General features: G+C 28.3%; 2 protein-coding genes across 3 annotated transcripts in view; one reads left to right on the top strand and one right to left on the bottom strand.

The window, feature by feature from the left end:
- Positions 1-15,286, bottom strand: part of LOC100197356 (TNF receptor-associated factor 6-A) — a 59,058-nt gene that overhangs the window by 7,487 nt on the left and 36,285 nt on the right. For both annotated transcript variants that reach the window (XM_065811252.1, XM_065811253.1), the window contains one exon: positions 6,883-7,032. In XM_065811252.1, coding sequence (XP_065667324.1) covers positions 6,883-7,032 — 150 coding nt within the window. The remainder of the gene's footprint in view (positions 1-6,882; positions 7,033-15,286) is intronic.
- On the top strand, positions 11,529-14,769 carry LOC136087775 (uncharacterized). Its single transcript, XM_065811251.1, has 4 exons — positions 11,529-11,568; positions 11,711-11,904; positions 11,995-14,261; positions 14,373-14,769. The coding sequence occupies exons 3-4, from the start codon at positions 13,482-13,484 to the stop codon at positions 14,436-14,438; spliced, it is 846 nt and encodes a 281-aa protein (XP_065667323.1). The 5' UTR covers positions 11,529-11,568; positions 11,711-11,904; positions 11,995-13,481; the 3' UTR covers positions 14,439-14,769.

Raw genomic sequence — 15,286 nt, 5'->3', positions numbered from 1 at the left:
TCCTCTATGGTTAGCGTTAATTATTGAGGAAAAAAAACAATGTAATACAATAAAACGTTTAATTAATAGGAAATAGTTATTGTTACTACAATTTGCTTTCAATAAATTATAATTAAGTTCTCTTAAATGTAAATTGTATTTAATTAATAATTAATTGTAAACCTTTTCGTTACACCCGCAGCGCAAACCCAGCATTCAGTCTGATGTATGTATATTTGTAAAAATTGCTAACCGTTTGAAGGTTTGGATCTTTTTACAAATTTTGAGGAAGAATATTTCTTGAGGAAGATTATTTCATGAGGAGGATTATTTCTTGAGGAAGATTATTTCTTGAGGAAGATTATTTCTTGAGGAGGATCTTTTATTTAGGAGGATCATTTCATTTCTTGTATTCTGCTTAATTACTCGGTACAGGGGGTTAGTCATATTTTTTATTTCTATTCTTTAATTAAATCTTAACTAAAGTTTTAACTACGCGTATAAATTTTAAACTTTTTTTAAAGTTTTGAACATTTTTCTTAAGTTTTAAAGCGCATTAATAACATGTGCACTTTTTAATGCGTTTAGAGAATTTAAAATAATAAATCCAAATTCTAAAAAATACAATGTTTTTTTATATGAGTTGCAAAGAAATAAATATGCAAACCTGTTGTAAAAAATAATATTGCACTAAGTACAACAAATATAATAAACATATATATCATTGCAAATTAAAAAAATATATTAAATATATTTTTGTATTTTTATAAAAATATAAAAATAAAAATACGTTTAATATAGCATAATAAAATAAAAAGTATAATTTAATTAATATTATTAATATAATTATAATATAATTAATAAAATAAAAATTTAATTAGTAAATTAATGTTACTTTCAAATATAACCAATACGGTTTTCGATTTTCTTGTTCTATGGTTGACTTGCTAACTGCTGTGACTTAAAGTTTCAATCGTACATTAGATAGAGTTAGCGAGGGAAAGGCTATTGCTCTTAACATGTCTAAAACTAATGTATAGCGAGGGAAATGCTATTGCTCTTAACATGTCTAAAACTTTCGATAAAGTTAAACTTGCAGGTCTTCTCCATAAGCTTGGCTCAAGTGGTTTATTTCAAAAAGTTTTTGAAATCATCAAATCATTTCTTTCTAACCGCTTTATTAAAATCAACCTCAAAGTTAAACTCTCTTTGTCATTTCCAGTAACTTCTGGAGTACATCAAAGTTATATCTTGGCCCTGTTTTGTTTCCTATCTAAATTAATGATCTTCCTGACAACCTTACATCTAAAATGGCTCTTTTTAATAACGAATAAGCTTTATACTACAATCTTGACAAAAAATTTTCTTTTTGCAATCACTTAGAACAGAACTTTAATTTGATGTTACTTCTATAACAGTTTGAGGCTTTCAGTGACTTATGAATTTTAAATCTTCTTTTTCTCATTTACATAAACGACCTTTATGAAGCAACCAAAATGGTTTAAATCAAACAAACTTTCTCTGAATATTGAAAAAACAAAATGGTCTCTTTTTCATTCTAACTCAAAAAAACGTCTACTTCCAAGCGAGCTTCCTCCTCTTTTTATTGATGGCGTTTTAATTAAGAGAGCAACATGTACAAACTTTTTAGGGGTTTCAATTGATGAAAATCTCACATGGAAAAAACATATCGAAAACATTACCTGCAAAATTTCGAAAAGTATAGGTATATTATATAAAGCGAGAAGCATGTTAAATAAACATATTTTAACTCAAATATACGACTCATTCATTCATTGCCACATAAGCTATACGAATGCGGCTTGGGGTAATGTCAATAAAAGTAAATTAGAACCACTTCATCGCCAACAGAAACATGCTGCACGTCTTATTAATTTTAAAGACCGTTTTTCACATGCTAAGCCTCTTTTTATTAAAATGAATATTTTAAATATGTTTCAACTAAATACTTTTAATGCACTGTGTTTTACGTTTAAATTTAAAACTCGTACAGCTCCGGTTTCTTTTCACAATATATATTCCTTAAAAGAAAAAAATATATCTAATTTACGAAATGATAATTTCCTTCTTCAACCAGATTTCAGAACCAATTTAGGCAAGATTTGTATTTCTTTTCGAGGTTTCTATGAAACAATATAGTTTTGAAACATTTTGATTTTTCTCAAGACTAGAACTTTTTCGCATTTAAAAGGAAATTAAAAAATATGATTCTCTCTATTTAAAACATACTTATATATTTTTAAACTTAATTATTTTGATTTATTTATAATGTTTTTACGAATTCTTATATAAAATATTTGTTTGACTATATACTTTTATATTTAAATTTTATTTTGTTAATTTTATTTTTGTGTATCATGTTAATTTAATTTATACATTTTATACCTATCAAGTCTTGAATTTTAAGCATTCATATAAAACATTAATTTTTACTTTTAACTTTTATTTTATAAACTTTATATGAATGCCTTTTTTATTTTATACACATTACAAAATTGTTTTAAACACGTCACGATTGTAAGCGGTTCTTCATGACAAGATCATCTGAACTTCTGCAAGTCTCCACATTCTTTTTTATATGTAACAAAATTTGTAATTTTTTATTTATATGGGTTCTTCTTTCATTTATTTTATTGTAATAGTTATTATGAAGAAATAAAAAAAAAAAAAATAAAAAAAATCCAACAAAACTCAGTTATTTACTGCAAACAATTATCGCGATACTGTCGACATTCTTTTATGATGAATGGTAACCCTTAAAAGGGGTCCGCTTCTTTATGTCTTCTAGGATTATCTTTCACTACTGACCTCCATGGAAACCATATATATAATTGATTGCAAAGTTAGCATCTACTAAGGCTGTTTCTCTTTATCGTGGTCGCTATTATCTTACTCCTAATTTCATTCTCTATCTCTACAAATCTTTTATTTGTCTCTGTATGGAATGCTATTTTCATATTTATACATAGTCCAAAACCACATTGTAAACGTAGTTGGACCTTTGTTATCTGTCAAGCTCGAGCCTTTTCCATAGTCGTAAGGTTGCATCTCTTTCTATTTTCTACAAATACTATAATGGTCGTTGCTATCATCTCTAGTTCCGTTAACAAAAACTCATTTTTGCTTGACTCTTTATTCGGCACAGTCACATTCTTTTACTGTATCTGTCCTTGATTCCTCTAAAACATTTTATTCGTCTAGTTTTTTCCTCTTACTTCAACCTTTTGGTTGAAGTACGGGGGTTTACTTTCGTTGGATAAACTCTCTCCCATCTTTATGTTTTCCTGACTCATACAACTTACAGTTTTTCAAGTCTTCAGTTAACCGTTTACTTGCTCTTTAACTCTGTTATCTGTTTATCTAGTAACTCCTAACTTCCCAATCCATTCTCCCCCCCCCCCTCATCCCCTCAACCTTTAAAAAAACATAACTAAACCTTTTATTATACATATATTGTGTTTTATCGTTAGCCGGAAACTTGTCTTATAGATATTCTTTTTTAGATGGTTAAACTTGCAAACCTATAAATCTTTTATTATGCATTATGCATAATAGCATTATGTATAATAAAACGCGGCTTTACTATGCGTAGTAACTTTTAGCAGGCGTAGAATAAGAAGACGCGTAGTAACTTTATTACGCAGGCGTAGAATAAGAATTTTGATGAATACAGAGAATAAGAACTTTGATGAATATGGTATTAGGAGGAGTATAAATTTGAGTCGTCGGCATATAGAGCCGCTTAAGATGTAAGGTAGTCAAGAAGATCATTTTTGTAGATAGGAAATAAAATAAGATCAAGGAATGAATTTTGATGTAACCAAGAAGTCAATGGAAAAGAAGTACTTTAATAAAGCGGTTAGAAAGAAATAATTCTAGATCTCAAAAACTTTCTCAGATACACCATATGAAGCAAACTAATGAAGAAGACCCACATCTCAAACTTTAATTTACGTGACAACGTAAAACAATATAGGTTTTGTCGGGTATGTTTGAGGATAATTCAATGCATTTGTTACATGTTTACTTTCGGTTAAATAAATTTATTTCATTTGAAGCAAAAATAAACTGGGGTAAGCGTGAAACGTTTTCAATTTAATTATACTTTTTATAAATTTATACTTTTTTATTTCTAATATTTTTATAGAGAGTTTTTCACATCTAAATAAATAGTAATATCTAAATGCCAATATTAAAAACCGGGGATTCGTTTACACTAAATAACTAAAGACCTATTTCAAATCTTCCGGTCTTTTCAAAACTTTTAGAGCACGTAATTAATAGATTATATATATACCTAACAAATAACAAAACCTTATTTTAACAACATTTTGGTTTCCAAAAAAACTCAACTGAACAGGCAATTTTCGATAACATAAAGAACTTTTTTGAAAGTAAAATAATTTGTACTTGGAATCTTTGTTGACTTATCTTAAGCGTACGATACTGGAGATCATCAATCTTACTTAAAAAGGTGGAAAAATATTGGATAAAAAATGTCGCTTACACTGGTTCAAAAGCTTCTCACTAAACAGTCAACAATGCGTAATTGATCAAGAAAAAAATTACTCAAAGTTACTTAAAATAACATGTGGTGTCTCCCAAGGTTCCATTCTAGCGCTCTTATTGTTTCTAATGACTTCCCAAAAGTTTCAAATAAATGTTTGCAGATGATACTAATTTATTTTATAGGCCCAATTCTATTACAGAACTTTTTGAAACTACAAACGTTGAACTTGAAAAAAATAAACAATTGGTTTAAATCTAATAGAGTGCCATTACAAACAGAAAAAACTAAATACATCCTTTTATTATTTCAACCAAAAAAAATATATCACTCAAATTACCTTCGTTAGAAATAGAGAATAATGAAATCGAGAGAACCCAAGCAACAAAGTTTCTTGGGTTTGGATGTCGGCCTGACGCCTATGTGTTTACCCGCGTTTTTTAAATAATGTTGTCTCGTTACCGTATTTTTGTGGATTTTTATTATATGCTATACTTGATAAAGATTTCTTTATCAAGTATAGCGTATAATAAATAATATATATATAAAATATATATATATATATATATATATATATATATATATATATGTATATATATATATATATGTATGTTTGTATATATATATATATATATATATATATATATATATATATATATATATATATATATATATATATATATATATATATATATATATATATATATATATATATGTATATATATGCTGCTTATCAGCAGAACGTAAACAAAACGTATAAATGCGGACGTCGCGCCGATGCTAGTTTGACGTCTTTGTTTACGTCCTACCGATAAGCAACCGCCTATCAAAAATATGTAAAAATTACATTTTCATTTAATTTTTATACATTTATTTTTGTTGTCGCGCCGATGTCGGCCCGACGCCTTAGCGTTAGGTCTGTTACTATGTGTTATCTAAGCTGTTACTATTCTGGTTCAGTCTTAAGTAGAGCAGTAAATAAACCAGATGTTTCAGCTAAAACTGCTTTTAATAATTTGTTATCTTGATTCTAAACTTCTGAATGAAAAAAACTCGATGTTTTTAAAAGGATTAAAAAAAGCTAATCTAATTTATGTTGCCTTAATATACAACAGTAATCGTGTAAAGCAAGCGTCATTTGAAAACTTGACTGTTCTGATCAATGGTTGAACGAAAAAACGTTTTGTCTTTTAGTTATAGAAATATTTGAATAAAAGTAGAAAAAACATCAATCTCTTACTCTTTCTCAAAATATCTTTTTCAACTAATTTTTTTTTTACTTTTTTCTTAACTGGAACTTTATTAAAATTAACAAATATTTAAAATTATTCAAATAATTTTTAATGACAATTTTTTCTCTTAAAAAGTTATACTTTTTAAGTTATATTTTTCTAATTAAAAAAGTAAACTTTCCAAGCAAAATATTTTTGAATCACTTTTATTTATTTTTTGTTTGTTTTTGTTTTGTTTTACAGACTACTTTTTGACCGTTTCGACAAAGTCAACTTTGAGCGTCAACATCTTAAAACATGGTTCAGTGCTAATAAGTTATTAATAAACGTACAAAAAACTAAACATTTTATTTCACTCAAAGCAACAAAAAAAAAGCACTTCCATTATTTCTTCCCTCTTTAAATATCGATTTCAACAATATTGAAAGAACCCAAACAATCAAATCTCTTGGAGTATTTATAGACGAAATGTTTTATGGACAGCCCAAATAAAAGCCATCAACACTCAAATATTTAAAAATCTTGATTTACTTTTCAAAGCTAGACCATTTTTATCACAAAAACACATAAAAATTCTTTACTTTTTAAAATTTGAACTAAAGCAATTGATAGCGCGAGAAAAATTCTTTCTAAATTTAAAATTATTATTATTTTTTAAATAAATTCTACTTTTTTAATTGAGTGTTATTTTTCATTTTTTCTCGTTATATTTAAGCAGTATTTGGTTAAATATAATCTTTTGTAACAGAAGTATATTTGGCTTATATTGAGATGTGAAAAAAGATTTAGAAATCCCATAAATTATCCTCCCAAATTAAGATTTTATCGAAATTAAGAAAAGAAGTAAAAGTTGTCACATAATACTTTATATTCTTAAAAACATTTTGTTTATTAAAAAACGTTGATAAACTTTTTTTTATTGTTTTTTTACTTCTTTTTTTATTTCTTTTTTGACAGTTAATCTGACAACACCAATATTGGATAGCAAAAATATTTTTTGTTATTTGGAAGTTAAAACCATTAAATTATTTCCCAAACTATATCTAGTTTTTTCCTTTTTTTTAAATATCCACAAAAACAACAACTATCACATCATTTTTTTTTTTTTAAATTTTGTTTTATTTTGAAATTATGAAAACTTACCATTTCATTTTTGAGAACGGTCATTTTTGTTTCCATTTCTTTCTCTATTAACGTAATTTTATTTTCAAGTGCAAACACTTTTGATATTGCCATTGAAAGATGGTTTTGTGTTGAAGAATTAGCATGAGTATGTCGTTCTTTTCTCATTCCCTGCATAATTTAACATATACCACAACTATATTAACAAAAATTAAGATAAAAATTACATATATTATATAAATTACATATAGTACATAAATTACATATATTACACGGATCGAATAAAAGCTTAAATGATATTAAGAATACATCATTTTTAAAAATATATTTTCATTTACAAAATAAAGGTTATCGATGATAGACGTCATTATACATTAAAACACTCTAACAGTTCTTTTCTCCCCAGTAGGCACGAGAACTTAAAAAGACGTCTTTTGAAAATTCAAAACTTTCAAAAGTCGTCTTTTTTACGTCCAGTGCCTAATGGGTACCAATATTGCTTTAAAATCAATACTTTATTCTTATTCTCGTAAATTTTATTTTTTTGGATAAAGAATTGAGACTGGTTTTGTCGCAGCACAGAGTTATAACTAAAAGTCCTTAGACTATTAGTTATAACTCTGTGCTGCAACGAAACCAGGCTGGGTAATTATTATTTATCTTAATTTTAATTATATATTAATATAATATAACATTGTAATATTAAAAATTGATAAAAACATGATAAATCAAAATTTGAACTAAAACAATTTACAACGAGAGAAAAGTCGGATTTATAAATTATATATAAAGAACATAAAAAAAAAAAAAATACGCAAAAATCATAATACAACTAAAAAAAAAAAAGTTTTAACACAATAAAATTTCAAATATTTGTGCATAAAAAACACTATGTTTATATGAATCTTGAGTATTACCCCAAGGTTCTCGATGATAAGACTTATTCAGTCTTCTACGAGTTTCCTATAACAATATAATCTATTTTATCAAATCTTTCATAATATATTCAACTAATGCTTCCTAAGTTTAAATCTTTCTTTTTTATAATTTTTTTCTTCTTTTTTAACTGAGTATTATTTATCCTTTTTTTTTTTTTTGTTAGATATATTTTAGCAGTATTTGATTAATATAATCTTTTGTAACGGAAGTATATTTTGCTTATATTGTGATATGAAAAAATTGTAATTAATATGAAGCTGTCAAAATATAAATATATAATAAAAATAATATTATAATTTATATTATTAATTAACAATATAATTTATATATAATTAATAACTGATTTTAAAAATTTATCATTTAAAGGGGTTACGCAAAATACAAAACATTTTAAAGAAATTATAAAACATTTGACTAGTTAAATAAATGTTTACAATCTAAAATTTAATTACGTAATAACTCTATAAAGCTTGGGAATTTATGAGGTTTATTCATTGTAAAGGAGAGAACTACAAAAATAAAATAAAAACAGGGGTAACTACCGCCGTAAGTCGATACTTCAAAGAAACTTAAAATAATCTTTTTAGTTTATTATCATACTTTTCATTTTTTTCGTTTTCTTTTTTTTGTTTTTATTTAACATCTTCTCCTCCACCAAGGCTGCAAGCAACCACTATTAGAGTTGGAAGTAACTGGAAGAAAAAAATTTGTAGAGCAAGATAACGATTGGAAGACACCTTAAAAGATTGCAAATTATACAAATCAGGAAAGCTATATGAAGGAAGCTTTTTCCAAAGAACTGATGATAGAGGTAAAAAACTAGACGAAGAGTTTTTGGAGCACTTAGTAACAGTCACAGAAAAACGAGAAACACGAGTGAACGAGAGTAACACGAGAATGAATTTTAGAAGATGGCACAAGAGACGCTAGCTCTTTAGAGTAGTGCCCATTATAGTATTTGTGGAAAAGAGAAGCAACATTACGACAATGTGATAATGGTTGGAGGTTCGCTGCAAGATCCAACTATGTTTTCAATGCATTTTTGCAGGTCCAATTATGTTTGCAATGCATTTTTGCGACTTGTATAAAAGAAAAAGACCATCATTGGAAGATCCGCCCCAGATTTGGCAACAGTATACCATACAAGGACGGACTTGAGATTTATAGAGACAAAGAAGAGAATCAGGAGTAAGAAAGTGTCAAGCACGATAAAGAGATGCAACCTTAGCAGATGCTAATTTTGCAATGGATTTGATATATGGTTTCCAAGAAAGATCAGAAATAAGAGTTAATCCTATAAGATGAAGAGTAGATGACTCATCGAGTACATTACCAATCATAATCAGAGGAAGATTTAAATTGCTGCAAAAACGATTAGCTGAAAAAAATTGGGTTTTATCTTAATTAAAACTCATCAGCCACTGTGGGCCCCATGCTAAAGCAGAAGTAAGATCTTTTTCAAGCTCAAATGCCCCCGCCAATCTGAGAGTTTTGGCTTCTTATCATGATAAGAATAAATGGTACTATCATCAGGGAACAATCTCACCTTAGATGTGAGAACATCAGGAAGGTCGCCAATGTAAATTAAAAAAAATAGGGCCATGGGTTGAACCTTTAGGAACCCCTGAAGTTACAGGATATGAAGAAGAGTGCTATTTATTGAGGAAAACTTTTATACTACGATTGGTGAGGAAGGATTCAATAAGTCTAAAGATGTTACCTGATACACCTTTAGAAGAAAATTTATGGAGAAGATCAGCATGCCAAACTTTATCAAAAGCTTTAGAAGTTTCAAATGCGATAGCTTTAACCTCTCCACCTCTATCTGATGCACGATAAAACCTATCGGTTATTACTGCTAGAAAATCAACTATAGAAAAAGAAGATCAAAATCCATATTGATGATCAGAAAGTAAGTTATTAGATTCAAGATGAGAGATTAAGTTTTTGTTGATTAAAGATTCAAAAACCTTACTTATGATAGGAAAAAGACTAATGAGACGGTATTTGGAAGAGTCAGATCTCTCTCCAGAATTTGTGTAAATAGGGATGCTAGAAAACAAGAGATAACAGATGCCATTTTCTAGCATGCTAGAAAACAAGATTCTGAAAAGCATTTGTTAAACAGTTTTGAAGTATAGGCGACAGCTGCGGAGAACACTTCTGCAAGGCTATAACAGGTATGTTGTCCTGACCACAAGCTGTAGAAGAGTTCAGCTTTGTCTTTAGGTGAGTTGACAAAGTCTGAACCATACAAGAGAGGTGAAATAAGAGATTTACCCTTATTATGATATTGTTAACGTTTCTACAGAAGTCAAGAGAGCCTAATTTTTGTGATCAAATACGAGATTTCATGACCTGTAAATAATGGGCTTTGGCCTTTGACAAACCTTTTTACAATGGTTTTTAGCAACAGAAAACAAACGTCTGTTTTCTGGAGAATTGTTATGCTGATAGATATGGAAGTAATGATTTCAATTGGAAATTGCAGCAGCACAATGTAAAGAAAATCATGGAGAAGAGTGAGGCTTGACTTGAATTGTCGAAAGGGTATAAAAGATTCTATGCCAGGTGAATCCACGAAGTTAAGTAAGAAGCACATTTGTCAGCAAGAAGACAAAAGATTTCTACCCAAGGGCCATCATGAAGAAAATCACAGAAAGAGTCCTAGTCAGATTTAAGGTAGGGGAGACCGGGGCTAGTTGCAACAGGGGTAAGTTGCAACAATGCGGTTTAAAGAATGGTTTTTGTATATTTTTCCTAAATTTTTTTTAAATAATATAACTATAACTTTAACGCGTCAGCTGTAAAAAACTTACAGTTATTCAATAAAAATTTCAAAAGTTATGGATGTTTTTTTTTTTTCGATATAAAATTCTAAATTTCGTCAAAAAAAATAATTTTTTTTCAATAAAAATAATTATATACAATGATTAGAGTGATAATGATGCCAATGGGGTAAGTTGCATCAAATTGCTTGGGGTAAGTTGAATCATAAATAAGCTGCGGGTTTTGTTGATTTTACGCACTTAACTAGTTTTTTCTAAAATAATGGACGCTTTTTTTATGTAAGAGCGCAAACAAATATAAACGAAAACAAAAATTTTATGATGAAGATAAGTTTAAATAAATTGTAAATGTATATAATATATATAAAGCATATGTATATGTATGTATATAGTTTATGTATTACATATTATGTATATATACATGTATTTTATATGTATATTATGCTTAATATACATAATATATAATACATGAATATATATATATATATATATATATATATATATATATATATATATATATATATATATATATATATATATATATAAATTTATACATAATATACATATAGCATATATGTATATATACATAATATATAATACATAAATATATATTAGGGTGTCCCAAAAATATATCATAAATCGAATTTCAATGTGCAGTATCTTACATTTAGCATAATTTTATCCATAAAGAAAAACAAAATAGAAATTAAGTTTTTAGCTCAAGCGGAAGGTTATTTAGGTGAATTCACTTTTATATAATAATTTATAATAAATAAATTTTGATTTAAAATTGATTTTTATCCGAGTCAATTTTTATTTATGTTTCGACAAAAGCATGGCCAACAATAAAAATAAATGATGCGTGTTTTATAAACAATAAAAACTAATGATGCGTAAGTTTAACTCAAGCCAATGTATAATTAAAGTTGAAATCAAGTTAAAAAGTTGTTTTCAACCAAGAAATTCGTCTAAAACACAGGTTTGAACTTGTATATAAAACTTATTTACCAGTTTCACTATTTTTTCATTATTTTTTGTATATATTATAGAATATACTATAATCTATAGTTGTATACTACAAATGCGTCTAATGAGGATTTTTTAAATAAAATAAATTTTAGAAAATGTCTCTAAACATATATTATCACGTTAATTCACTGAGAGCAGATATTGATGATGCATCAAAAGCTACAAGGAAGAGGAGACAATTTTATTTGCTAGGGTTTCCTTTAAAGAGTTTTCCCCCTAATAGACTTCCAACAAATGGAGAAATGCTCAGAAGGTATTACTGGCTTAATCTCGAAAAAAGCATAAGGTAAATCTGAAAGTAATTAACAAAAGCATTACATTTTTTACACGTTTAATGTTAACTTTTTAATGTTTTTTTTTTTTTTAAACTTTTTAGCACCACACAGATCAACATCAAAATTGGTTGTCCAGTTGCTTTCGGGAAGACGTATTTAAGATGCTCCAGGTTTGCTGATGGAGTGTGCAGAGAGAATACTAAGCAGATAGTTATTGGTGTCTGTATTCTAAGAGAGCTTGTCAATTTATGGAAGCAGGCTGGGTTTAATGATGTTTTCATTGTGACGAAGCAAACTATCAAGACAAGAATCACCAAAAAAGTCAAGGAATACCACACTTTAAAAATGCTAAAAACACTCGACTACCAGAGGGTAGCTACAAAAAGAAGGTGAACACTTTTTTGAAAGAGAGCAGTGCTCTCTTCTCTATTAATAAAACAAACATATTTGATTTAATAAAAAGTGATAAAAATAGGGATGGTGTCTGAGAGGGGATATGGTCAAATTCGGGAACATGGACAATAAATTTTGTGAAAATGCTCACAGGGCACAAGAAAAAATAATTAAGATGTCTGAAAAAATCCAAAGACAGAGGTAAAAATAAGAAAAAGAAGATTAGCTATTTGGAAAGTGACTTTTCAAGCACAGATAGTGACAATCAAACTGAGTGCGATGAACTATATTTACCTCCAGCTAAAGTCCAGAAAAAACAGAAAAGGTTTCAGAGTGACATCAAAGTTTGCCTTCAGTTAAGTATGGAAAATATTCTTAACAATTGGATTCCAATTATGACAAGATTTGGAATTGGAGTCAGGCCGGGTATGTGTCTTTTGTCTTCTCTTTACAAGGCTGTTGGAGTTAATATTGATAATATCTCGATATCAAGATCAACTCTAAACAGGAAAACTCATAATGTTGTGGAGTCTGAGGCACATATAATTAGAGAGGAAAACATTGATAAAATAAGAGGAATAAAAGTTGTGGTACATTTCGATACCAAGATTTTGAAAAAGATACGATTGGAAAAAGGAATTTCTAAATATAAGGATAGAATTGCTATCAGCGCATCTTCACCAGAGTCTGGTCCACTAGACTTTCTTCTTGGCATCTTAAAAATAGAAAGCTCCAAGGGAAGTGATCAAGCCGTTGCAATTCAAACAATGCTTGAATACTATGAAATGTCGGATCAGATTATTGGATTGTGTTCTGACACAACATCCAGTAACACTGGTAAAAATAAAGGTGCTGTAAGTATTATTATTTCCTATGCCCTTAAAAGACCGGTTCTCTGGTTAATGTGCAGACATTACATTTATGAAAGACACGTGGCTCATGTGATGAAAGAAATATTTGGTCCTACAAGTAGTCCCAGCAAAAAACTTTATGTAATTAAAATCCAAAAACTATAGCCGCAGATTTACGAAGATGTAAACAAACTTGAGAGAATTGTAAAGTTTAACTGGTCTCAAGATGCTTTCAGGCCCAGCTCATTACTGTTCAAACTTGCCTTGGATACTAAAGAGTTTTGTATTACAGCTCTTCATAAGAATACTTTCAGAGAGGTGATTACAAGTATCTTTGTGAGCTTATGGCATTTTTTTTAGGAGCTGAGTTATCGAACTTTTCATTTAAACAGCCTGGAGCTCATCATGAAGCAAGGTTTATGGCTGACTGTATATATTTACTGGTTATTCAGATGACTCAAAAGTACCACCCTGCTGATTCTGAAACAGTTGGAAAAAATACAATAAATCATCTGAAAGTCGCAACCAACTACATAGTATTTTTTCATGGACTCTTCTTTCTAAAAAGCCCTAATGCTTCTCAAGCACCTTCAAATGATTTAATGGCGTTCGATATTGCTTTTCAGTTACAAACAGTAGACGAGTTTAAAGAATTTGCAGCAATAGGAAAGGTTCTTTACCAAAGTCTTATGCGTCACACTTGGTATCTGTCTCCGCAACAAGTCATTTTTGCTCTTGCTGATAAGGATCTGAAAACCGAAGTTAAGACCAACATGTTAAACAAACTGCTTTCTTATGATATCCCGGAATTAAAAAGTCTGATTAAAAAGAGACCTGAAACTAAGGTTGAAATTATTACTATATCAAAACTAGAAGACATTGTCAACGAGCAGTTCTACCTTTTGTTCTTGCTATTGGAGATCTCCAAGAAGGAAATTCTGCTATGGAAAGAAAAAGGCATCGATGCATGTGAAAATGAGGAAGTTTCCCAGTCATTTACTTACTTTTCAAAGTGTGTAAGACCACTTGCAGTTGTAAATGACCGTACAGAACGCCACATTAAGTTAATTCAAGATTTCATAGAGAGAACACACAATGAAGACAGGCTTCAGGATACTCTCCAGGTATTTTCTTCAATAATACGAAATATAAATGTGATTTTTAGTTGTTATTAATAATAATGGTTGTTAATGTATATGTAGTACTTTTTATAAATTTATGTATTTGTAATTTAGGAAGTTCAGAAGAGCCGTAAAATGGTTTCAAAGAACGCTACAAAGAAAGATTCAAAAATTATTTAGTTAAATATTATTTGTTTTAATAATATTGGTTTATGTTATTTTACATTATGTTATATTATTTTTTGATGTTTGAAAAAAGTGATTTTTTGATGTTGAAAAGGTCAAACTTTTATATCTCATAGTTTTCGAACGTTAAAAGATTTTTGTGTCAATTTTAAAATTTATCGACGAATATAGATTTAGTTGAGAATAGTAAAAAAAATTACGTATCACCTTGCTGCTCTTACGTTTAGGGCAGTTGTAGCTAAAACTTTTTGTTCCCAGGATCCAATCATTGTAATTTTTTGTAAAGTATCCTTATTTAACATAAGTATAAACATATATGTTTGGAGTTTGTTCTATGTCTGAAAATTAAATTCAAACGTTAAAAAATGCTGTATCTGCGCATGCGCCTGCATTCTGAAAATTATTTGTTCATTTTGTTGCATTTAAAACAAATTTCTCCTTAAAATAGATGATTTATTTTGTAAAAAAATTTACTTAAAAAGTTTACGACAAGCATATTTGTTTGTTTAATACGCAGCAATTTTTTTGTTTGCATAGGTAACAATTGTAATCGGAATAATATGAACTAAGTTATTATTAAGTCAAGTTTTACTTAATAAATTAAAAGTGAATTCACCTAAATAACCTTCCGCTTGAGCTAAAAACTTAATTTTTGTTTTGTTTTTCTTTATGGATAAAATTATGCTAAATGTAGAATTCCGCACATTAAAATTCAATTTATGATATATTTTTGGGACACCCTAATATATATATAAATACGCTTCATATACATATACAACTTATATAAACTTTTATTTTATTTTTTTTAAACTTATCTTTATCATAAAATTTTGTTTTAAATT

The sequence above is a fragment of the Hydra vulgaris genome, chromosome 12, assembly GCF_038396675.1.
Source record: "Hydra vulgaris chromosome 12, alternate assembly HydraT2T_AEP".
NCBI classification, from domain to species: Eukaryota; Metazoa; Cnidaria; class Hydrozoa; order Anthoathecata; family Hydridae; genus Hydra; species Hydra vulgaris.
Note: the sequence above shows the minus strand (reverse complement) of the source record. Positions and strands in the feature narration are given on the sequence as shown.

Bases quoted from the DNA above. Each gene is read 5' to 3' on its own strand.
- LOC136087775 (XM_065811251.1), top strand. From the start codon at position 13,482: ATGGCATTTTTTTTAGGAGCTGAGTTATCGAACTTTTCATTTAAACAG. The intron at 14,262-14,372 runs GTATTTTCTTCA...TTTGTAATTTAG, and splicing joins GGCTTCAGGATACTCTCCAG to GAAGTTCAGAAGAGCCGTAA.